Source organism: Natrix helvetica (genome assembly GCF_964273705.1).
Source record: "Natrix helvetica genome assembly, chromosome: 1".
NCBI lineage: Eukaryota > Metazoa > Chordata > Lepidosauria > Squamata > Natricidae > Natrix > Natrix helvetica.
Window position 1 is genome coordinate 218,303,073 of NC_138548.1, and position 17,909 is coordinate 218,320,981.

At 45.8% G+C, this 17,909-nt stretch overlaps 1 protein-coding gene across 2 annotated transcripts in view; it reads left to right on the forward strand.

The window, feature by feature from the left end:
- The first annotated feature begins 239 nt into the window (after positions 1-239).
- The window catches only part of ADCY6 (adenylate cyclase 6), a 78,793-nt gene continuing 61,123 nt past the window's right edge, over positions 240-17,909 (forward strand). The window contains exons 1-3 of one of the 2 annotated variants that reach the window (XM_081956079.1): positions 240-817; positions 8,532-8,639; positions 9,187-10,024. In XM_081956079.1, the coding sequence (XP_081812205.1) occupies positions 9,188-10,024 (837 nt within the window). In that variant the 5' untranslated portion in view covers positions 240-817; positions 8,532-8,639; position 9,187. The remainder of the gene's footprint in view (positions 818-8,531; positions 8,640-9,186; positions 10,025-17,909) is intronic. The other variant, XM_081956080.1, reaches the window with a different exon arrangement.

A 17,909-nucleotide genomic window follows, 5' to 3' on the forward strand; every position in this document is an offset into this window, starting at 1 on the left:
AAAGCTGAGCTCCTCCCCATGTGACTAACTGACATTATTTTTTGGGGGGAATCGCTTAATTTGGGGCGCATACCTCCTTTATACTGGAAAAATGCAACCGCAGGAAAGAGGCCCCATTGGGGAAGCACTTGATCTGTAATTATAACAGACACGAGGTTATTTTTTTCACCCGGGCGGTAGGTTGTTTGATATCCCCGGAAAACCAGGTTGAGGGCAGGCTTCTAAGGCGACGAATATCAATCACCCACCGCGGAGGAGCGAGCTAAAAAGCCACCGGGCGAACGGGTGCCCGCTTCCCCTCCGTCCTTCAGCCTGGTTGCAGCAGGTGCCCCTGCCTGCGTTGGACAGCCTCTTCTGACTCCGTTGCCAAGCGCGTTCCCTGCCAAGAATCACGGTTCTCCTCTGCACCTTGGCGTCTCCCCCCTCCCTCCCTCCACAACTGCCCCCGCATCCCAACGCGACGGGGGAGGGGAGGGGGGAGAGAAGCAGGCAAAAGGGATCTTGTGCCTTTAAGGCCTCCCGCTTGGCGATCCCCGGTCGAGAGCGCACACAGAGTGGGGCGAGCCTTGTGGATCCGGGCTAGAGGGCGTTTACCCTGGACAACGCGGGAGGGAGGGGACGGGCCCAGAGCGAGCAGGCAGGAATGGAGAAGAGACGGCGGCGGCAAGCAGGGGACAAGCCGTAAAAAACACCGAGCGAAGGAGCTGGGAGACGAGAGCTGCCGAGCGCAGGGGGAGAACGGCTCCCGCTTTTATCCCTGTTGGCCCGAGAGGAAGGCGGCCCAGCTTTTCCACCGAAACCGCTCGGGCGTTGCGAGGTGAATTGAGGGAACGAACGGCGGGGAGGTGGAACGGGGCGCAACTGCGGCTGCCGAGCGCGCAAGGAGGAGCCGAACGAGTTGACCGAGAGGCGCCCGCCTTACGCCTCTGGAGCCTTGGAGCCGAATCGGGGGCGGGGGGGGGGCGGGGGACGACGGGACACAGGCGGCTTTGGAGAGGCCGGGCCTTTTGGCCAAAGCCTAATCTTGAGAAGGATGAGAGAGAAAGGACGGGAAGAGGAGCCGGGCAGTCCTTAGGCCGTCTCTCCCTCGGCTCTGGGGGGCGGCGGCGGGGTACGAATTGGTTGGGGGAGCCTTGGCTAGAGAGAAGCGTCTCCGTTGGGGCGCACGGCAGGCCGGCAGCTGCGGAGATTGCGAGGAAAGGGGCGTGAGGACGCACCTGTCCGGTACACACGGGCTCCAGGCCCCTCTGTAAGGCGCCGGAGTTGCTCAGCGCCGGGAAAGTTCCCTGGCTTGCAAGCACCCCGCCCCGATTGAATGGGCTTGACAGGGTTGTATCAAATATACCGACGTGGAATAAGCCCCCGTTCTCTTTTGCTTCGGATGTTTACAGGCGAAAAAGGCCTAAGAATTCGAATTCATTGCATTAGAAGGGGGGGCGGAGGGGGGGGGAGTCCTGCACGTGTCTGAAATGTATGGCCTGGACTGTCAGACCGGAGATCGTCGCTTTTTTGGTCTCGTCCCCCCCTCCCCCGCCTCCCATATTGGTTTTTCTGGGATGCCTCAGTAAAGGGGCCAAAAAAAATGAGGGTAAGCTATGTAACTTGGGTCTAGAGGGGTGAGGAGGAACAGGTGGGCTTTCCATGACCTTTTTCACCCTACTCATGTGTTCTTTTCTGTTCTGCACATGCCTCCTACAAAGAGGGGGGAGGGGGATGAGTGAAGGAAAAGATCCTGCAATGTGGAGCTTTCTCCCCTATGCAATATTGCAAGCAGCCAGACAGGAGGAGGAGGACCACCACCGGAGGGGTAGGAGAGAAAGAATGTTGACCTGTAACCTGCACTCCTTGGGCTTTGGGGAACTTGCTCACAGGCCTGGCATATACTCACTCTCTCTCTCTCTCTCTCTCTCTCTCTCTCTCTCTCACACACACACACACACACACACACACACACACAGTGTCTAGGGTGGTTTATATGTATCCTGACTTTTCTCTCAGAGCTCAAAAGAGTGAAGCTATATGTGTGTCTCCCCCACAAGGACAACCCTGTGAAATAGATGGGCCCAAAATTAGCTTGGCAGTCCAGGGGAGAATGGGCCGACCCACCCAAGCCCATCATCCAATACTGTACAGGTTACAGTAACCTCAAAACCTATGGCCACACCTGAGCCCGAAATGTATGTTGCTGAGTGAGAAGTGTAAATGAGTTTCGCCTCATTTTATGACTTTTCTTGCCATATTGGTTAATTGAATCACTGCAGTTGTTAAATTAGTAACAAAGGGGGATCACAAATCCTGGGACACTGCAGCTGTCAACAATTGTGAGTCAGTTGTCAAATATCAGAGTGTAAATCACATGACCATGGGAATGGTCATAAGTGTGAAAAATGGTCATAAGTCACTTTTTTCAGTGCCGTTGTATCTTTGAACGGTCACTAAACGAACTGTTGTAAGTTGAGGACAACATAATTGCTAAATCAATCAACAAAATATCTCTCTCTCTCTCTCTCTCTCTCTCTCTCTCTCACACACACACACACACACACACACACTAACACTAACACTAACACTAACACTAACACTAACACTACTAGGCCCATCCAGCTACTGTTGCAGTTCTATCACTGTTGGTATTCTTATTGTATCGTTTGATTTTTTCCCCCTGCATTTGGGGGAGTGACATACTCTTGCTGGGAAAACTGAATTCTGAGATGTGCTATTTTAGTGTTCTTTAGTTGTGGCCTTTTTCTCTCTCTCCCAAAAGCTTGCATCTGCCACTTTATTCTGCACAGCACCCCCTGGCCTATATCTCTAGCCTGCCACGAAGCTGTACTTGTGTCTCGCTCGGCTGCTGTGTCTCACAGTGTAGATGACTTGGCCAGAGTCCTGATGGACTAGGATGGGGTTATTCTGCCTGAGTTCAGAGGGGACAGGAAGAGGGACTGTATTTTGATGTGTTTCCCAAGTGCCTGTGATAGAAGGGTGCTATCATAACACTGTCCCCATCTCCCAGAATAGATGGAGACAACAGTTCTGTTGAATGGTATTGGAATCATTCTCTGAAGAAGCCAAAGCTAAAACCAGCTCTGGTTTTGGCTGACAGTCAAGACAAATAGAGTTTGAAAGGAGAAAACTATCCCAGTTTGGTTTCATGCTGAATTGCAAGTTTAGGCTGGCGAAAGGGACAATGTTGGGAGATGCTTTTCCCTTCACACGAAGGCAGAAGTTCAAAATTCATTGGATCACACGCTGGGATAAACGCTAGAGAAGAACATGGGCACAACATAGGGAGACTTGAGTTATTGGGTTAAGGTGCTAATCCAGGCCTTCTGAAATCCTGCCTTATAACCCTGAGAAGGACAAAGCAGCTGTGATTTGGGACAGTTTGGATGGATCAAAATATGATCGGGTTTTATTCTTGCTTGAGCTTTTTGAGACAAAGCTGGAGTGACCTTTGTCTGGTGTTCCAGTTCTGCCTTGGAAACATTGCTTGTGTCTTCCTGGGCATCCCAATCTATAGCTTGAGAACCCTGGGGATAAGGATTTGAATATTGGTAGAGCTGTAATTATAAGGATCCTTTCACCTCTGGTTGCTGTTGTCTGTTGCAAAGATCAGATGAACTAGCAAGTGAAGGAGATGAGATAGGGAAGAGCCTTGGTATCTTCTGGATTATACAGACTGTTTTTATATCACAACTAACCTTCCCAGCCAGGAAATATTTCCGTTTTACGGATCTCAATTCCCAGAATTCCCAGATAACAGCCCTTGTTGAAAATTTGAGGAGGTGACACCCACAGTAGCCAGGTTAAAGAAAGCTACAATAGGTTTAGTGATATCTTCTAGCACAATATGTTAGGGGGAGAAAGTTTGCCTTTTTGGAACAGGAGATTTATTCCAGGTATTAGTAAATTTGTTTCTCTGTGATTACATTCATTGAAGACCAGTTCATCTGTTGACTGGGCAGGGCTGACAATTGGCTGCACGCTCATCCTCCTCTTTTTCAATGGGAATAAATGATCATTAGTTTCTGTGAGAGAAAGTGAAAGCATGTAGGTTGGACAGCCCCTTTTTTTTAGAGCTTCTTGCCTGTTATGGCTTTAGAAGAAGGTAAACGTAAAGGTTCCCTCACACACATGTGCTAGTTGTTCCTGACTCTAGGGGGCAGTGCTCATCTCCATTTCAAAGCCAAAGAGCCAGTGCTGTCTGAAGACATATCTGTGGTCACGTGGCCGGCAGGACTAAACGCCGAAGGCGCACGGAACGCTGTTACCTTCCTACCAAAGGTGGTTCCTATTTTTCTACTTGCATTTTTTACATGCTTTTGAACTGCTAGGTTGGCAGAAGCTGGGACGAGTAACGGGAGCTCACTCTGTTACGCGGCGCTAGGGATTCAAACTGCCGAACTGCCAACCTTTCTGACCAACAAGCTCAGCGTCTGAGCCACTGAGCCACTGTGTCCCTAAGAAGAAATGGGACCTTAAATTTAAGATGGCATCACCCTAGATATTAAAAAAACCTGTTGTGTGCACTACAGGCAGTCCTTGACTTAGAGCTACAATGGAGCCCAAAGTTTCCATTAATAAGCAAGGCAGTTGTTAAGTGAGTTATGGCCCAATTTACCATGTTTTTTGCAGCAGTTGTTAAGCAAATCACTGCAGTTTTAAGTGCATTTTGTGTGGTTGCTAAGGGAAACTGTCTTCCTACGTTGACTTTGCTTGTTGGAAGCCATTTGAGAATGATGATCAGATGACCCCAGGACAACTGTAAATACAGTGGGGCAAAAAAGTATTTAGTCAGCCGCCAATTGTGCAAGTTCTCCCACTTAAAAAGATGAGAGAGGCCTGTAATTGGCATCATAGGTAGACCTCAACTATGAGAGACAAAATGTTAAAAAAAAAACCAATCAATCACATTGGCTGATTTGGAAAGAATTTATTTGCAAATTATGGTGGAAAATAAGTATTTGGTCACCTACAAACAAGCAAGATTTCTGGCTCTCACAGACCTGTACCTTCTTCTTTAAGAGGCTCCTCTGTCCTGCACTCATTACCTGTATCAACGGCAACTGTTTGAAATTGTTATCAGTATAAAAGACACCTGTCCACAACCTCAAACAGTCACACTCCAAACTCCACTATGGTGAAGACCAAAGAGCTGTCGAAGGACACCAGAAACAAAATTGTAGACCTGCACCAGGCTGGGAAGACTGAATCTGCAATAGGCAAGCAGCTTGGTGTGAACAAATCAACTGTGGGAGCAGTAATTAGAAAATGGAACACATAAAAGACCACTGATAATCTCCCTTGATCTGGGGCTCCATGCAAGATCTCACCCCGTGGGGTCAAAATGATCACAAGAATGGTGAGCAAAAATCCCAGGACCACATGGGGGGACCTAGTGAATGACCAGCAAAAAGCTGGGACCAACGTAACAAAGGCTACCATCAGTAACACACTACGCCGCCAGGGACTCAGATCCTGCAGTGCCAGACATGTCCCCCTGCTTAAGCCAGTACATGTCCGGGCCCATCTGAAGTTTGCTAGAGAGCATTTGGATGATCCAGAAGAGGATTGGGAGAATGTCATATGGTCAGATGAAACCAAAATACAACTGTTTGGTAGAAACACAACTCGTCATGTTTGGAGGAGAGAGAATGCTGAGTTGCATCCAAAGAACACCATACCTACTGTGAAGCATGGGGGTGGCAACATCATGCTTTGGGGCAGTTTCTCTGCAAAGGGACCAGGACGACTGATCCATGTACAGGACAGAATGAATGGGGCCATGTATCGTGAGATTTTGGGTGCAAACCTCCTTCCATCAGCAAGGGCATTGAAGATGAAACGTGGCTGGGTCTTTCAACATGACAATGGTCCCAAACATACCATCCGGGCAATGAAGGAGTGGCTTCGTAAGAAGCATTTCAAGGTCCTGGAGAGGCCTAGCCAGTCTCCAGATCTCAACCCCATAGAAAACCTTTGGAGGGAGTTGAAAGTCCGTGTTGCCCAGTGGCAGCCCCAAAACATCACTGCTCTAAAGGAGATCTGCATGGAAGAATGGGCCAACATACCAGCAACAGTGTGTGCCAACCTTGTGAAGACTTACAGGAAACGTTTGACCTCCGTCATTGCCAACAAAGGATATATAACACAGTATTGAGAGGAACTTTTGATATTGACCAAATACTTATTTTCCACCATAATTTGCAAATAAATTCTTTTCAAATCAACCAATGTGATTGTTTGGGGTTTTTTTTACATTTTGTCTCTCATAGTTGAGGTCTACCTATGATGCCAATTATAGGCCTCTCTCATCTTTTTAAGTGGGAGAACTTGCACAATTGGTGGCTGACTAAATACTTTTTTGCCCCACTGTACATGCCAGTTGCCAAGTATCTGAATTTTGATCGCATGGCCATGGGAATGCTGCAGTGGTCATAAATGTGAAAAGTGGCCATGAGTCACTTTTTTTCAGTGCTGCTGTAACTTCGAATGGTCATTAAACGAATGGTTATAATTCAAGGACCCTGTTTACCTTGTTTCCCGAAAATAAGACCTCCCTGGATAATAAGCCCGATGGGGCTTTTGAGCGCATGTGCTAAAATAAGCCCTCCCCCCCAAAATAAGCCCTCCCTGAAAACATTGTAACACAGCAGCAGCCATGAGGTGCCCACGCTAGCTGCCTCCTGCATCTCAAAAATAATAAGACCTCCACACACACAAAAAAGGCCAAGCGCTTATTTTGGGGGTCAAAAGAAAATAAGAACCAGTCTTGGGGGGGGGGGGGGAACATGGTATATGTTCTCAGTGAAACTAAGATAACTCTTCTGTTTCAAAGGTACGTAAGTGGGGTGAGGCACATTCGTCTTCCTTTCAGTTTAAAATAATAGCTGCCTTGAATCTTTCTCTGTGTGTCTTCGTGCTCCTTTCTTGGTCTCTACAGTCTAATAGAACATTTGTCTCATAAGTCTTTGAACCTGAGGAACTAAGAACTTGGTCCTCCTATCAATCAATCCTTCCTGACTTTGCCATTCTCTAAACCGCCTCTCAGTTATGGGTTATGATTATAATCTTACGTGGGATGACCAAAGCAATCTTCGAAGCTGTTGATGAAATCGAACTAAATATATCTCTTTCTGTGTGGAATAGGGCCTTACGCCGAGGCATTTAACGATGGCCTTTTAGCAATAGCACTTAGACTTATATACCGCATCACTGTGCTTTACAGCCCACTCTAAGCGGTTTACAGATTCAGCCTATTGCCCCCAACAATCTGGGTCCTCAGTTTACCCACCCCGGAAGGATGGAAGGCTGAGTCAACCTTGAGCCTTTCTCCCTAGGATGAAGGATGTCCCAAGCCCTTCTTATTTCATCCTTAAGACTGAAGCCAGTTCTGTTGTGTTTGGGTTCAGTCAGAGCAGTTAACCAGATCAGCTAAATAATTGCTACATTTTTATATACAACATGCTAAGCTTGGTTAATTTTACGTTTGGCTGTTTTGTTTTGTTTTTAAACCCAGGTTGGTTTAGCTTGTGCAGATCCAGCTTAGACAGTTAACTGATAACTGTGTGTCAATGTGTTATGCAAACCTCTCTCAAATGGATTTAATAACTTGATTGTATGAATCTAACTTCTAGTTAGCCCCATAATGCCATTCTTCATTTGTATCTGGCCTGTCCTAAAGCCCAGCGTCTTTCAAGGACCACAAGGCCATACATGCTGTCCCTACTTTAAGTCTTTTATGTTTCCACCTGAAGAATTCCATGTGCTGAAAGACTAGGTAGGGCCTGGAAAAGGAGATTAGGTAGGGCCTCTGCCCCTACTTCTGTCCTTTCCAGACCTTGCAAAAGGAGATTTAGGGGTCAAGGCACTACACAGTTGTTTGATTAATCTGTAAAAGTTGAATGCAGGGACATGGCTTAAATTGGGTTGGACTGTTGAGATCTGTCTTTTGGGATGAAGATAACATTAGCGTAGTGATAACTGTTTTGTTACTAGAGCAACCTCTGAATATAAAGCTGATATTTGCTGGCTGCATTACATTTTCCCCAGGATAGTGGGGAGTTACAGACTGAAGGCAGTTACTGCTGCTGGTCTTGTTTGAAGTAAATCTGAAGGAAAAAAAAATTAGGACCGCCACTAAAATTGGCTGGATTTATCTGAGAATCATTTTCTTAACGGTGTAGTACTTGTTGCAGCGAGTGTACTCATCGTTATTTTACTCTGTGTACTGCATATCTCCCGCAGTGTGAGCGTGGGTATGTGGGAAGGGTAGGGAGGGACAGAATGCGTAAGTAGACAATTCTTTGTAGAAATGTCTGTTTGGATTTGAAGGAAGGAAGCTATCAGTTCAAAATAGCCCGAAATGGGAAGGAAATGTGCAAAGAGACTTGTGGATTAGTAAGGAGTCGGGAGGGGGTGTGTGAGGAAAACCCCTAGCTTTGAGTTCCAGAGAATGAGGACAGCTGGTGCTTCAGCCACGGAGTGGAAACTAATGTGTGACCAGCTGACAGTATGTCTTCTTCCTGCAGGTCGCAGCCTCATCTTGATGAAGAGGAAGTAAGGAACCTGACACTGAGGGTGCTCTCTTACGGAGACCCATGTCGCCTCATTGTGCCCTATTCCTAGGGGCCTTCCAGGTACCGGGGCTTCCCCAAGGCCAAACGAATGATCTGTCATGCTGACAGGGATATCTCTCGTTGTTTGAGAGTTATTTGCAGAGTCTTATTCCCCCCCCCCCCACACACACACCATAGGTGTTAAAACTCTCCTCTGTAGAATCTCCTGATGCTTTCTGCCCAGAATCTGGCATTTGGTAGGGTCTTGTCTCTCCCTGCCATCCTGTGTCAGGTTCCCCCTGGCTGTGTCTCCTGCCCCTCAAGCCTGGTCTTTTCTCCCTGAGCTACGTTTTTGTGTTATGAGTCAAATGATTTCAGCTGAAAACATTCCTCCGTGAAAGAAAGCAGATCTGTTGGTTCCCGGGAGCTTCATGCATGCAAAATGCCTGGACCCCGCAAGGGAATAGGGACCGCCTTCCCACCCAATTACACTTCACCAGGGGCGATTCCTGCAGTGGAAGTTGTTCATGCCTCTTGAACTGTTGGGGGAATAGCGTGCACCTTCTTCTCTTGGAGAAAAGAGATCGCCTTTCCAAAGCTTCTAACTCTTTTCTCTCTTTCCCCACAGTATGTCCTGGTTTAGTGGCATCCTGGTGCCCAAAGTGGACGAGCGGAAGACTGCTTGGGGGGAGCGCAATGGGCCCAAGCGCCATCGCCCAGCACTTTGCGGCCCACGCTACATGAGCTGCCTACAGGACCAAGAGCTGGAGCGCAGAGGCAGCGGGGCGCTGGGGTTGAACTGTTCTTGGCAGGAAGACCACTATGGCAGGAAACAACCGCCGTCGCTTCCACCTGGTTCTGGAACCGGAGATTTGGGGCTCAAAGCTGTGGACCTGGGATTTGAGGATGGTGGCGGCATGGGGGTTGAGGCCAAGGGGCTGTCTGTCAGTGACTGCGGCTGGCGCCTCCTGCAAGTGTTCCGCTCTAAGCGCTTCCGCTCAGCCAAGTTGGAGCGCCTCTACCAGCGCTACTTCTTCCAGATGAACCAGAGTTCGCTGACGGTGCTGATGGGCGTCTTGGTGCTAGCGTGTGGCATCATGCTGCTCTTCCACTGTGTGCCTGGCACTCCCTTTGTGTCCTACACCACTGCCCTTGCCGTGGCTGCTACCCTCTTCCTCTCCCTCATGGTCCTCTGCAACCGGACTGGCTTCCACCAGAACTGCATGTGGGTCGTGAGCTATCTGGTCATTGTGGCGCTGTGCGGAGTGCAGGCTTTGGGCACGCTTAAGGTCTCGCCACGGAGTGCCTCCGAGGGGGTCTGGTGGAGCATCTTCTTCATCTACATCATCTACACCCTTCTGCCCGTGCGCATGCGGGTGGCAGTGCTGGCTGGAGCCTTGCTGGCCGTCCTTCACCTGGTGATTTCTTGGTACCGGAACAATACAGATTCCTTCGTTTGGAAGCAGGTATGGGGGAAAGTTGGGCCGAGGGAAGAGACGATGGAGCTCCTTGGCGATAAAGATCATTGCATAACTTGGTGGGTGGGACACAATAGAAACCCTGTGCAGTACTAATTGAAGATGCTTTGTTGAAGGACAGCTAAATCCTTTGGTGTCGAAGGACGACTGTAAAAGACTGGGTTGTCTAACGGTGGTAAAGACTTATTAAGGGGAGCAGGCAAGTGGCCCAGTCAGGAAGTCCTCCCATCAAGCGAAATGAATGAATGAAGAATGAACGAGGCCCCTTGAATAATATGGGAGGGAGCAAGTTCTGTGACCTTTTTCCCCATCCTCACAATCGCTCCAATTGTGGATGCAGCTAAGTGGAATATGCATATGCTCAATTCCATTAAACATAGCTTGATCTCTGGATTTTGGTGATGAATACGCTTGAGCTTGCTTTTCTTTACTGCTGTATATTGTCTAGGTTCCCGGTTTGATGCTAGCAGAAGTTTGCCTAGAAATCCATACGGCTGGAATTGGCGCTAGTGGGGTAGCTGTAGCATTCACAGCATCTCTTATCTATTGTTCTGAAAATAGTGTTTTTTAAACTAATGGCTGGACCGATCGAAGAGCCCATTTGTGTAAACCCATCATTTTGCTTTATCTCCTTTGCTATTACAATGAATTCCACACGTGTACCAATTTCTCCAGTTCCTGTCCATCCTGTTTCTCTCCCCATTGTTTTTAACAGTGCCACTCTCCCGATCTTATCTGTATTCTGAATGAATGAAGAAATGTTTTAATAATGTGGGTGAGAAGAGATTGTAAAGGGGGGGGGAGGAGAAAGCCCATGTTGTTGAATGTTGCTGCAGGTCTAGACAGAAAATGCTTCCTGACCTATTTCATATATTGGTGGGTGGTCTGGCAGCCCCCTCCCTCAGCCTTTGCACCTGGGGCATCATTGTATTATCATCACTGGACAGTCAATTCTGTGTAACCTGATTTAGGATAAAGCCCATTGGCTCTGTAGAGCATCAGATTATGGAAAGATGTTTTTGGATTGGTTCCGTATTATAGGTAATTCTTGACAAATGGGATGGGATGGGATAGGATAGAATGCTGAATGGAATTGAATGGAATAGAATAGAATAGAAAATAGAGTAGAATAAAAATAGAATGGGATGGGACGGGACGGGACGGGACAGGATTGGATTCGCTATTGGCCAAATGTAATTGGACACGTAAGGAATTTGTCTTTGGTGCATATGCTCTCAGTGTGCATAAGGAGAATAAAATACATTCGTCAAGAATAAAAAGATACAATTGAGCCAATGTTTCTGTTGTTAAGCAAGATAGTTGCTAAGTTTAATGTTGCTCCATTTTACAGCTTTTCTTGCCATAGTTGTTGATCATTGCAGTAGGTTGTTGGTAGTACAATCGTTAAGTGACTCTGGCTTCCCTATTGACTTTGCTTCTCAAAGTTCGCGAAAGGTGATCACGTGACCCTGGGATATGACAACCGTCATAAATACGAGCCAGTTACCAAGCATATGAATGTGGATCACATGGCCGTGGGGGAATGCTGCGATAGTTGTAATTGTGAATAACGGGCCATAAGTCATTTTTTTCCAGTGCTGCTCTAACTTTAAACGGTCACTAAACGATTGGTTGTAAGTCGAGGTAGTGAGTATTACTGTACTCAGTTGAATAAGAGACAGAATATATTTTTCACTACGCACATCCGGATAGAAAATGTAAAAGTTTAGCAAGATCCATGTTAACACGTAGTTGATCACACATTTGTGCTTTTGTTTCTTTTTTCTCCTAAAAAGCAACAACAACAGAATGTTCCCCCTTTTCTTTAGAGAATTTATCGTTTTGGAATCTGTCAAATTCAGTGAATGAAAGTTGCACAGGTACACTGCAATTAAGATGTTCTAAAGCCACCTAACATTCTCCTTCAACACGAATCGTTAAACTTGTGGTGGCAAAGGCTAGGACAGCAATAATGCAATACTCAAACACATAATGTATGCGTAAAGAGGGAGAAGGTGGCAGGAAGGGAATGAGCCACAAGTGCGTGTGTGGGAGGCTGCACAGAACAATGATCTGATGCTCTTGTGATGACATACCTGTGTTGCTGTACTGAGATGAGTTCTCAAAGACTTTAAAAAAAAAACCCTTCAGATTTGTTCTCTCCGCTCCCCCCCCCCCAAACAGAAGAGCTCTGCGGTTTTTTCACTACTTGCAAACGTAGGGTGTTTTTTTTAAATATTCTGAGGATAGATAGTAAAATGCTTACTTATTAATCAGATATTGTAAAAGGGAATGGGTGGAGGGGGGTGTCCTGTAAAATGTTCACCTTCTTACCCAAACTCCCCTTTATCCCTCTGCCCCCTTGTAAAATGAACTAATAAGATGTAAGTTTTCAGTATTATTCCTTTCCTTCTGATCCTAGGGCAGGAATGCTTCCTTACTGGGAGCAAAGGCCAATCCAACCGGCTCCCAATGACCCTCCCTTAGGCACAGCTGGTAAATAGAGTAAATGTTTCTGAAGAGGCTAGGTATCTGGGAAGGGTCAACCCGAGATCATCAAAGCATTCCTACATCTTCCAGGGCCATAAGTATAGTATTTATTGAAATATGCTGTGGAACGGAGAAAGAACTTAATTCTTTCACAGGCAAACCAACAGGACTGATCCTTCCCCTCTGGGGTTACTGACATGATTACTTCAATGTTGCACATTGTTAGCTGGTTGGATGCAATAAAGTGTTTGGGGTTATGATTGTAAGCTAAGTGACAAATGACTAGGGGTAAAAAAACAGAACAGCGTGGCATACGTTGGAATAATAACATGTATGGATAGTGTATGGCAGACGGAGAAGACAGAAACTGGCTTGCCTCTGTTCTTCAATTTCTCCAGTAGGAGTAGGGAAAGCTCAATTCCTCCTTCTTTAGAAGTTAGGAATTAAAATATCAAAAGCTCACAATCTTTTTTTTTTTTTGTCCAGCAGAAATAAACTTGAGAAATATGTTAATTATAACCCAGGGGATCTTGTCTAATGCTTATAAACTGTCCACAGTGCTGTTTCTGAAGACATGTATTAATCATTCGGAGATATGGCTGACTATTGCCATGACTAAGGAAGTCTGAACTGAACAAGGTGGAATGTAGCCAGTGTCACAATTATGGCTAATCGTAATGAAGTTATCAGCTCGTTAAAAATGTGAAGCATGGTGGCATGTCTCTATGTGGGACCCGGTGCTACCCTGCTACCATCTCTGTATTTCTTGTTTCCTTCCAAAGGAAATTTAAGGATGTAGCTAATTATATCGTTAATAATAATCATCATTATTTTTGTTCACGGAATAGTTACTTGTAGCTTGGATCTTGCACAACACACTTAACAAGATTACTTAAAAATATAGCAACTGTAGTTGTACAATTTTTAATCCCAGTTGTGGATTTGAGGGTGGTTGGTTTTTGCTGTTATTGTTTTTTTTTTGGGGGGTGGGGGAGGCTTAGCAATTCCATTTTATGTTGTGTTGCCTGTTTGGTTAGCTTATGGTTCAGTGTACTGATAAACTGGGAACGGGCGTAGTTTGGCAGCCCAATTAAGTTTGGATTCCATGCTTCCAGCCACCATGTCTTGAGTTTGCTGCACAAGATACATCCAAACAGACTTTCTTCTTTGAATTATTACAGATAGCTGTAATCTAAGGTGGAGAAACTAGGTATATCCAGATATTCTTGAGCCAGATATCCCAGCAGCTGAATTCTGCATGGCCAGCAGTGAGATATTGGTTCGTCAACACCTCCTGAACCCAGATTGCTTTTCTCTGTTTCAATTCTTAATGGCAATCTAAATATCATTCAACAGTGTGGAGATTAGCAGATTTTGGAATCTGAACTAGTTTATTCAAGATTCAGTTTCCACCTGTCAGAGATTCACAATGAAAAGAAGCATTTACCCGCCCTGTTGTTTGCAAGAGAGATGTTCATTTTAGCCTCGATTGAGAACTGCGGACAAGATTAGTTTGCCTCAATAAAACCAGAGGCACTGTAGGATTTAATCTGTATTTTATATCAGGGTTCCCCAAAGTGGCCAGTATCAACCCCAAGCAGTTGTTATTGCTATTATTATTCATAGTACTATTAGCGTGGTATTTGTTAGATTATTTTCATACAATGTTTTGGAGGGAGAAGGGTTGATGAGCAATTTGAAACTTCATGAAGGGGTTGATGAGTTGAAGTGTTTAGGGGCCCCTGGTTTAGAGATATGTACTTAAGATCTCTACTACTAAAACAGTTCTGGAAGATCCTTTCAGTACCTGGTTTACTGTAAAGTAAGATTGCTGGGGTTGGAGAGCCTATCATCTTAGATCAGTGTGTCAAACTCAATTTCATTGAGGGCCGCATCAGGGTTGTAGAATAAAATAGAGTAACAGAGTTGGAAGATCTTCTAGTCCAACCCCTTGCCTAGGCAGGAAACTCTACACCACTTCAGACAAATGGTTATCCAACATCTTCTTAAAGACTTCCAGTGTTGGGGCATTCACAACTTCTGGAGGAAAGTTGTTCCACTGATTAATTGTTCTAACAGTCAGGAAATTTCTCCTCAGTTCTAAGTGTGTTTGACCCAGAGGTGGTATTCTACCAGTTTGCCTGAACAGATAGCGGAAATCGTGGCTCTCGCTCACTCACATTTGCGAACCGGTAGGGAAGGTAAGTGTATACCATCCCTGGTTTGACCTCAGGAGGCCCAGGGTGGATGTGGCCAGGGTGGGCGTGGCCAGCTTGATATCACTTGTGTCGGGGCGCCTGTGGTGGTCCGAGTGCTTTGCCAGCGAAAACAGGCTTGCGAGCTGCATTTTCAACTGTGATGGTGTCCTGCAATGCTCTGCCACCGAAAACGGAGCTTGGGTGAGCTGCCCATGGTCCTCCCGAGCTCCGTTTTCAGTGGCAGAGGCACCACAGGCCAGTCCTTGGCTGTTTCCAGGGAGGTACCACGGGCCAGGTCTAAGCACCTTGCAGATCGGATCCGGCCCCTGGGCCTTGAATTTGACACCCCTGTTCTAGATGATATTAGATTTCAGTTCCCACCAGCTTTAGTCAGCATGAGTATAGAAAGGGTGGATGGCAAGTATAATCCAGCAATATTAAGGGAAACACACATTTCATTGATTTACGGTGTAAAATGTCATCTCTCTTATGGGTGCCCAAGTACTGTAGCAGATACAATACTATAAATTCTAGTTTTGTGTCAAGGCACCAAGAAGCAATAGCAAATAAAACCTATTTCATTGTATATTTATTTTTTTTATGTAGAACTGGCTAGGGGAAGAGTACAGATTTCCCACCCCCTACACTCTGTGAATTAATGTCAGACTCAGAATTCGTCCATGCTGTTGGGTGACATTTCATGAATATTGAGTATCCATCACTGTCACAGGCTATTTCATGGAAGGCATTGGGAGTAAGCTACACCAAGAGGTATCAAGTAATAAGAACCAGTAAGTTGCTCCCAGATAAATAAACAGGCCTGTGATGTTTGGTTACCTTAATTGGCTGAAAAAATATTTATTCAGTGAGAAATGTAATCCAGCAGCAGAGTTTAAACGCATGGACAGACATGCCTATATATCATGCGAGTTTGTTCAGAAGCAGCATATGGCAAGCATTATCTGAAAAGAAAGTGGAAGTTTCAAAGTTCAGTGGCATAGCTGTGCATATGTTTCCATGCACGCCATCCAAGGTTCAATCCATGACTTCTCCATTTTCTTTAAAAAGAAGAAGAAGCAGCAAATAATAGGTGATGAGAAAGCTTTCTGAGATTCTGGAAAACTGCTCACCAGTCAGTAGACAACAATGAGTTTCATCAGCGGTCGGCAACCGGACTGTGATTTTGGACTACAACTCCCATAATCCTCTTGTCATTGACCACACTGGTAGAAACTGGCTGAATTGAAATTAAGTATGCCTGAAAACTCCCTCATACCATTAAGCTCATATGCACAAGCAGTGGTGCAGATCAAGGCCTGGCTGTACGCAGGGCATGACTCCTTTTCTTGCAGAATGAACATGCCTGATCAGCAAAGGCGGGGGGGGGGGGGGAATGCTTCTGAAATACATTGAACCTCATGCAGATTTAATTGACTTACCAGTTAAAATGCTTATCATAATTGCGGCATCTCTAATAATACAGCTCCGCTGTCGTCTTCTCCTTCTGATCACTAATACTTCTGGGCCAGGGTTCGGCAACCATAAACACGCAAAGAGCCATTTGGACCCGTTTCCGCACAGAAAAGAAAACACCGGGAGCCACAAAATCCTTCCCGTGCCTGACTATTTCCTGAGCGGCCGCAAAACTAGTGCATGTAGTTGAATTACACGTTCTGGTTTCTTCTGAACCTTTTCTTGGATTTATCCATGGTTGGCCTGCCGGGGTTTGAAAAGGTCAATAAATCGCGTGTCAGTGGGTGTCGCACATTGGCGGTTGTGACACATATTTTGAGTGGCAGGGAGCCGCAACAGAGGGATGAAAGAGCCACATTCGGCTCCAAGGCAGTGGGTTGCTGACCCCTGTTCTAGGCAAACCACTGTCAATGCAAGTCTGTCTTCAGTCTTTCAAGGGCCTCAAAGCGAAGCTTTCCTTAGCCTGTGACTGGACCGGGGGTTCTTATGTCTTCTGAGATGGGTTGACTCAGGTGTGAGAGTTAATAGCCTGAAAAATAAAGTACTCGCCTACTTGGATGGCTGGAGGAGGGGCAGAAATCTCTCAGGTTTGCCAGTGTGGGCACAGAGAAAGGTCAGGGTGCTTCATTTCCCAGCATGAAATTCCTGATCATCTTTGGCTATCAGACTACAAGCTAAGTTTCAAGACTTTAATTTACTGGAGTGTCAAGACGAGTGTTTTGCAAAACCAAAGAAGGACTCTGGTGTAGAGCAGAGATTTAACCCAGGACTTCCTTGCTGCTGCTGAATAGCGTCTCTTGGGATGGTTTATTCCTTGAGGCTCAGTCCTATAAGTGTGTGAAATAATCTATCAACAATTGTTCAAAGCCAGGATTTCTTAGCCATAACTGATTGGATTTATATATTATGCTAATTGTGGTTTGCAAACTTCACAGACTGAGTTCATTCAATATGCTAAGCCAAAACCAAACAAACCATATCATTATAGAACCATAGAATGGAAAAGTTGAATGTATCACCTAGTCCAACCCAATGCCCAGAGCAGGAATCTATTAACTACAGCATCTCCAACCCAGGGTGTGTAAACCAAATCATGCCCTATTTTGTTGTGTAAGCTCAGTTCGTGACTTCAAGCAATGGTGTATGTAGGTCAGTGGTAGGATTCAAATTTTTTTACTAGTGATTCTGTGAGGGTGGCTTTGTGGGCATGGCTTTGTGGACATGTCAAGAGAAGGATACTGTAAAAAACCCCATTCCCACCCCATTCTAGGGGAAGGTTACTACAAAATCCCCATTTCCTCCAGATCAGCTGGGACTCAGGAGGCAGAGAATAGTTGGGGGTGGGGCCAGTCAGAGATGGTATTTACCGGTTCTCCAAAGTTCTCAAAATTTTTGTTACCGGTTCTCCAGAACTGGTCAGAACCTGCTGAATACCACGTCTGATGTAGGTCTTCTGACACAGTTCTGTCATCTTTTGGTGAAGCAAATCCAGATGCCGGATTGTAGCTGCTGAAACTACAATTAGCCAAATCTTGTGTTTCTGAACACAGAAGTAGAAGTGATTTGAGCAAGCACTTAGCTGGTAATTCTGGACCAATTATTACGCTCTGTAGCTGAATATGTCTGTGTTAATTACTGCGGAAAGATGTTTTCATTTTGGAATATAAATGGAGCTGTTCTGATAAAAACTGAATTTTGTTTTAGGCCCGAGG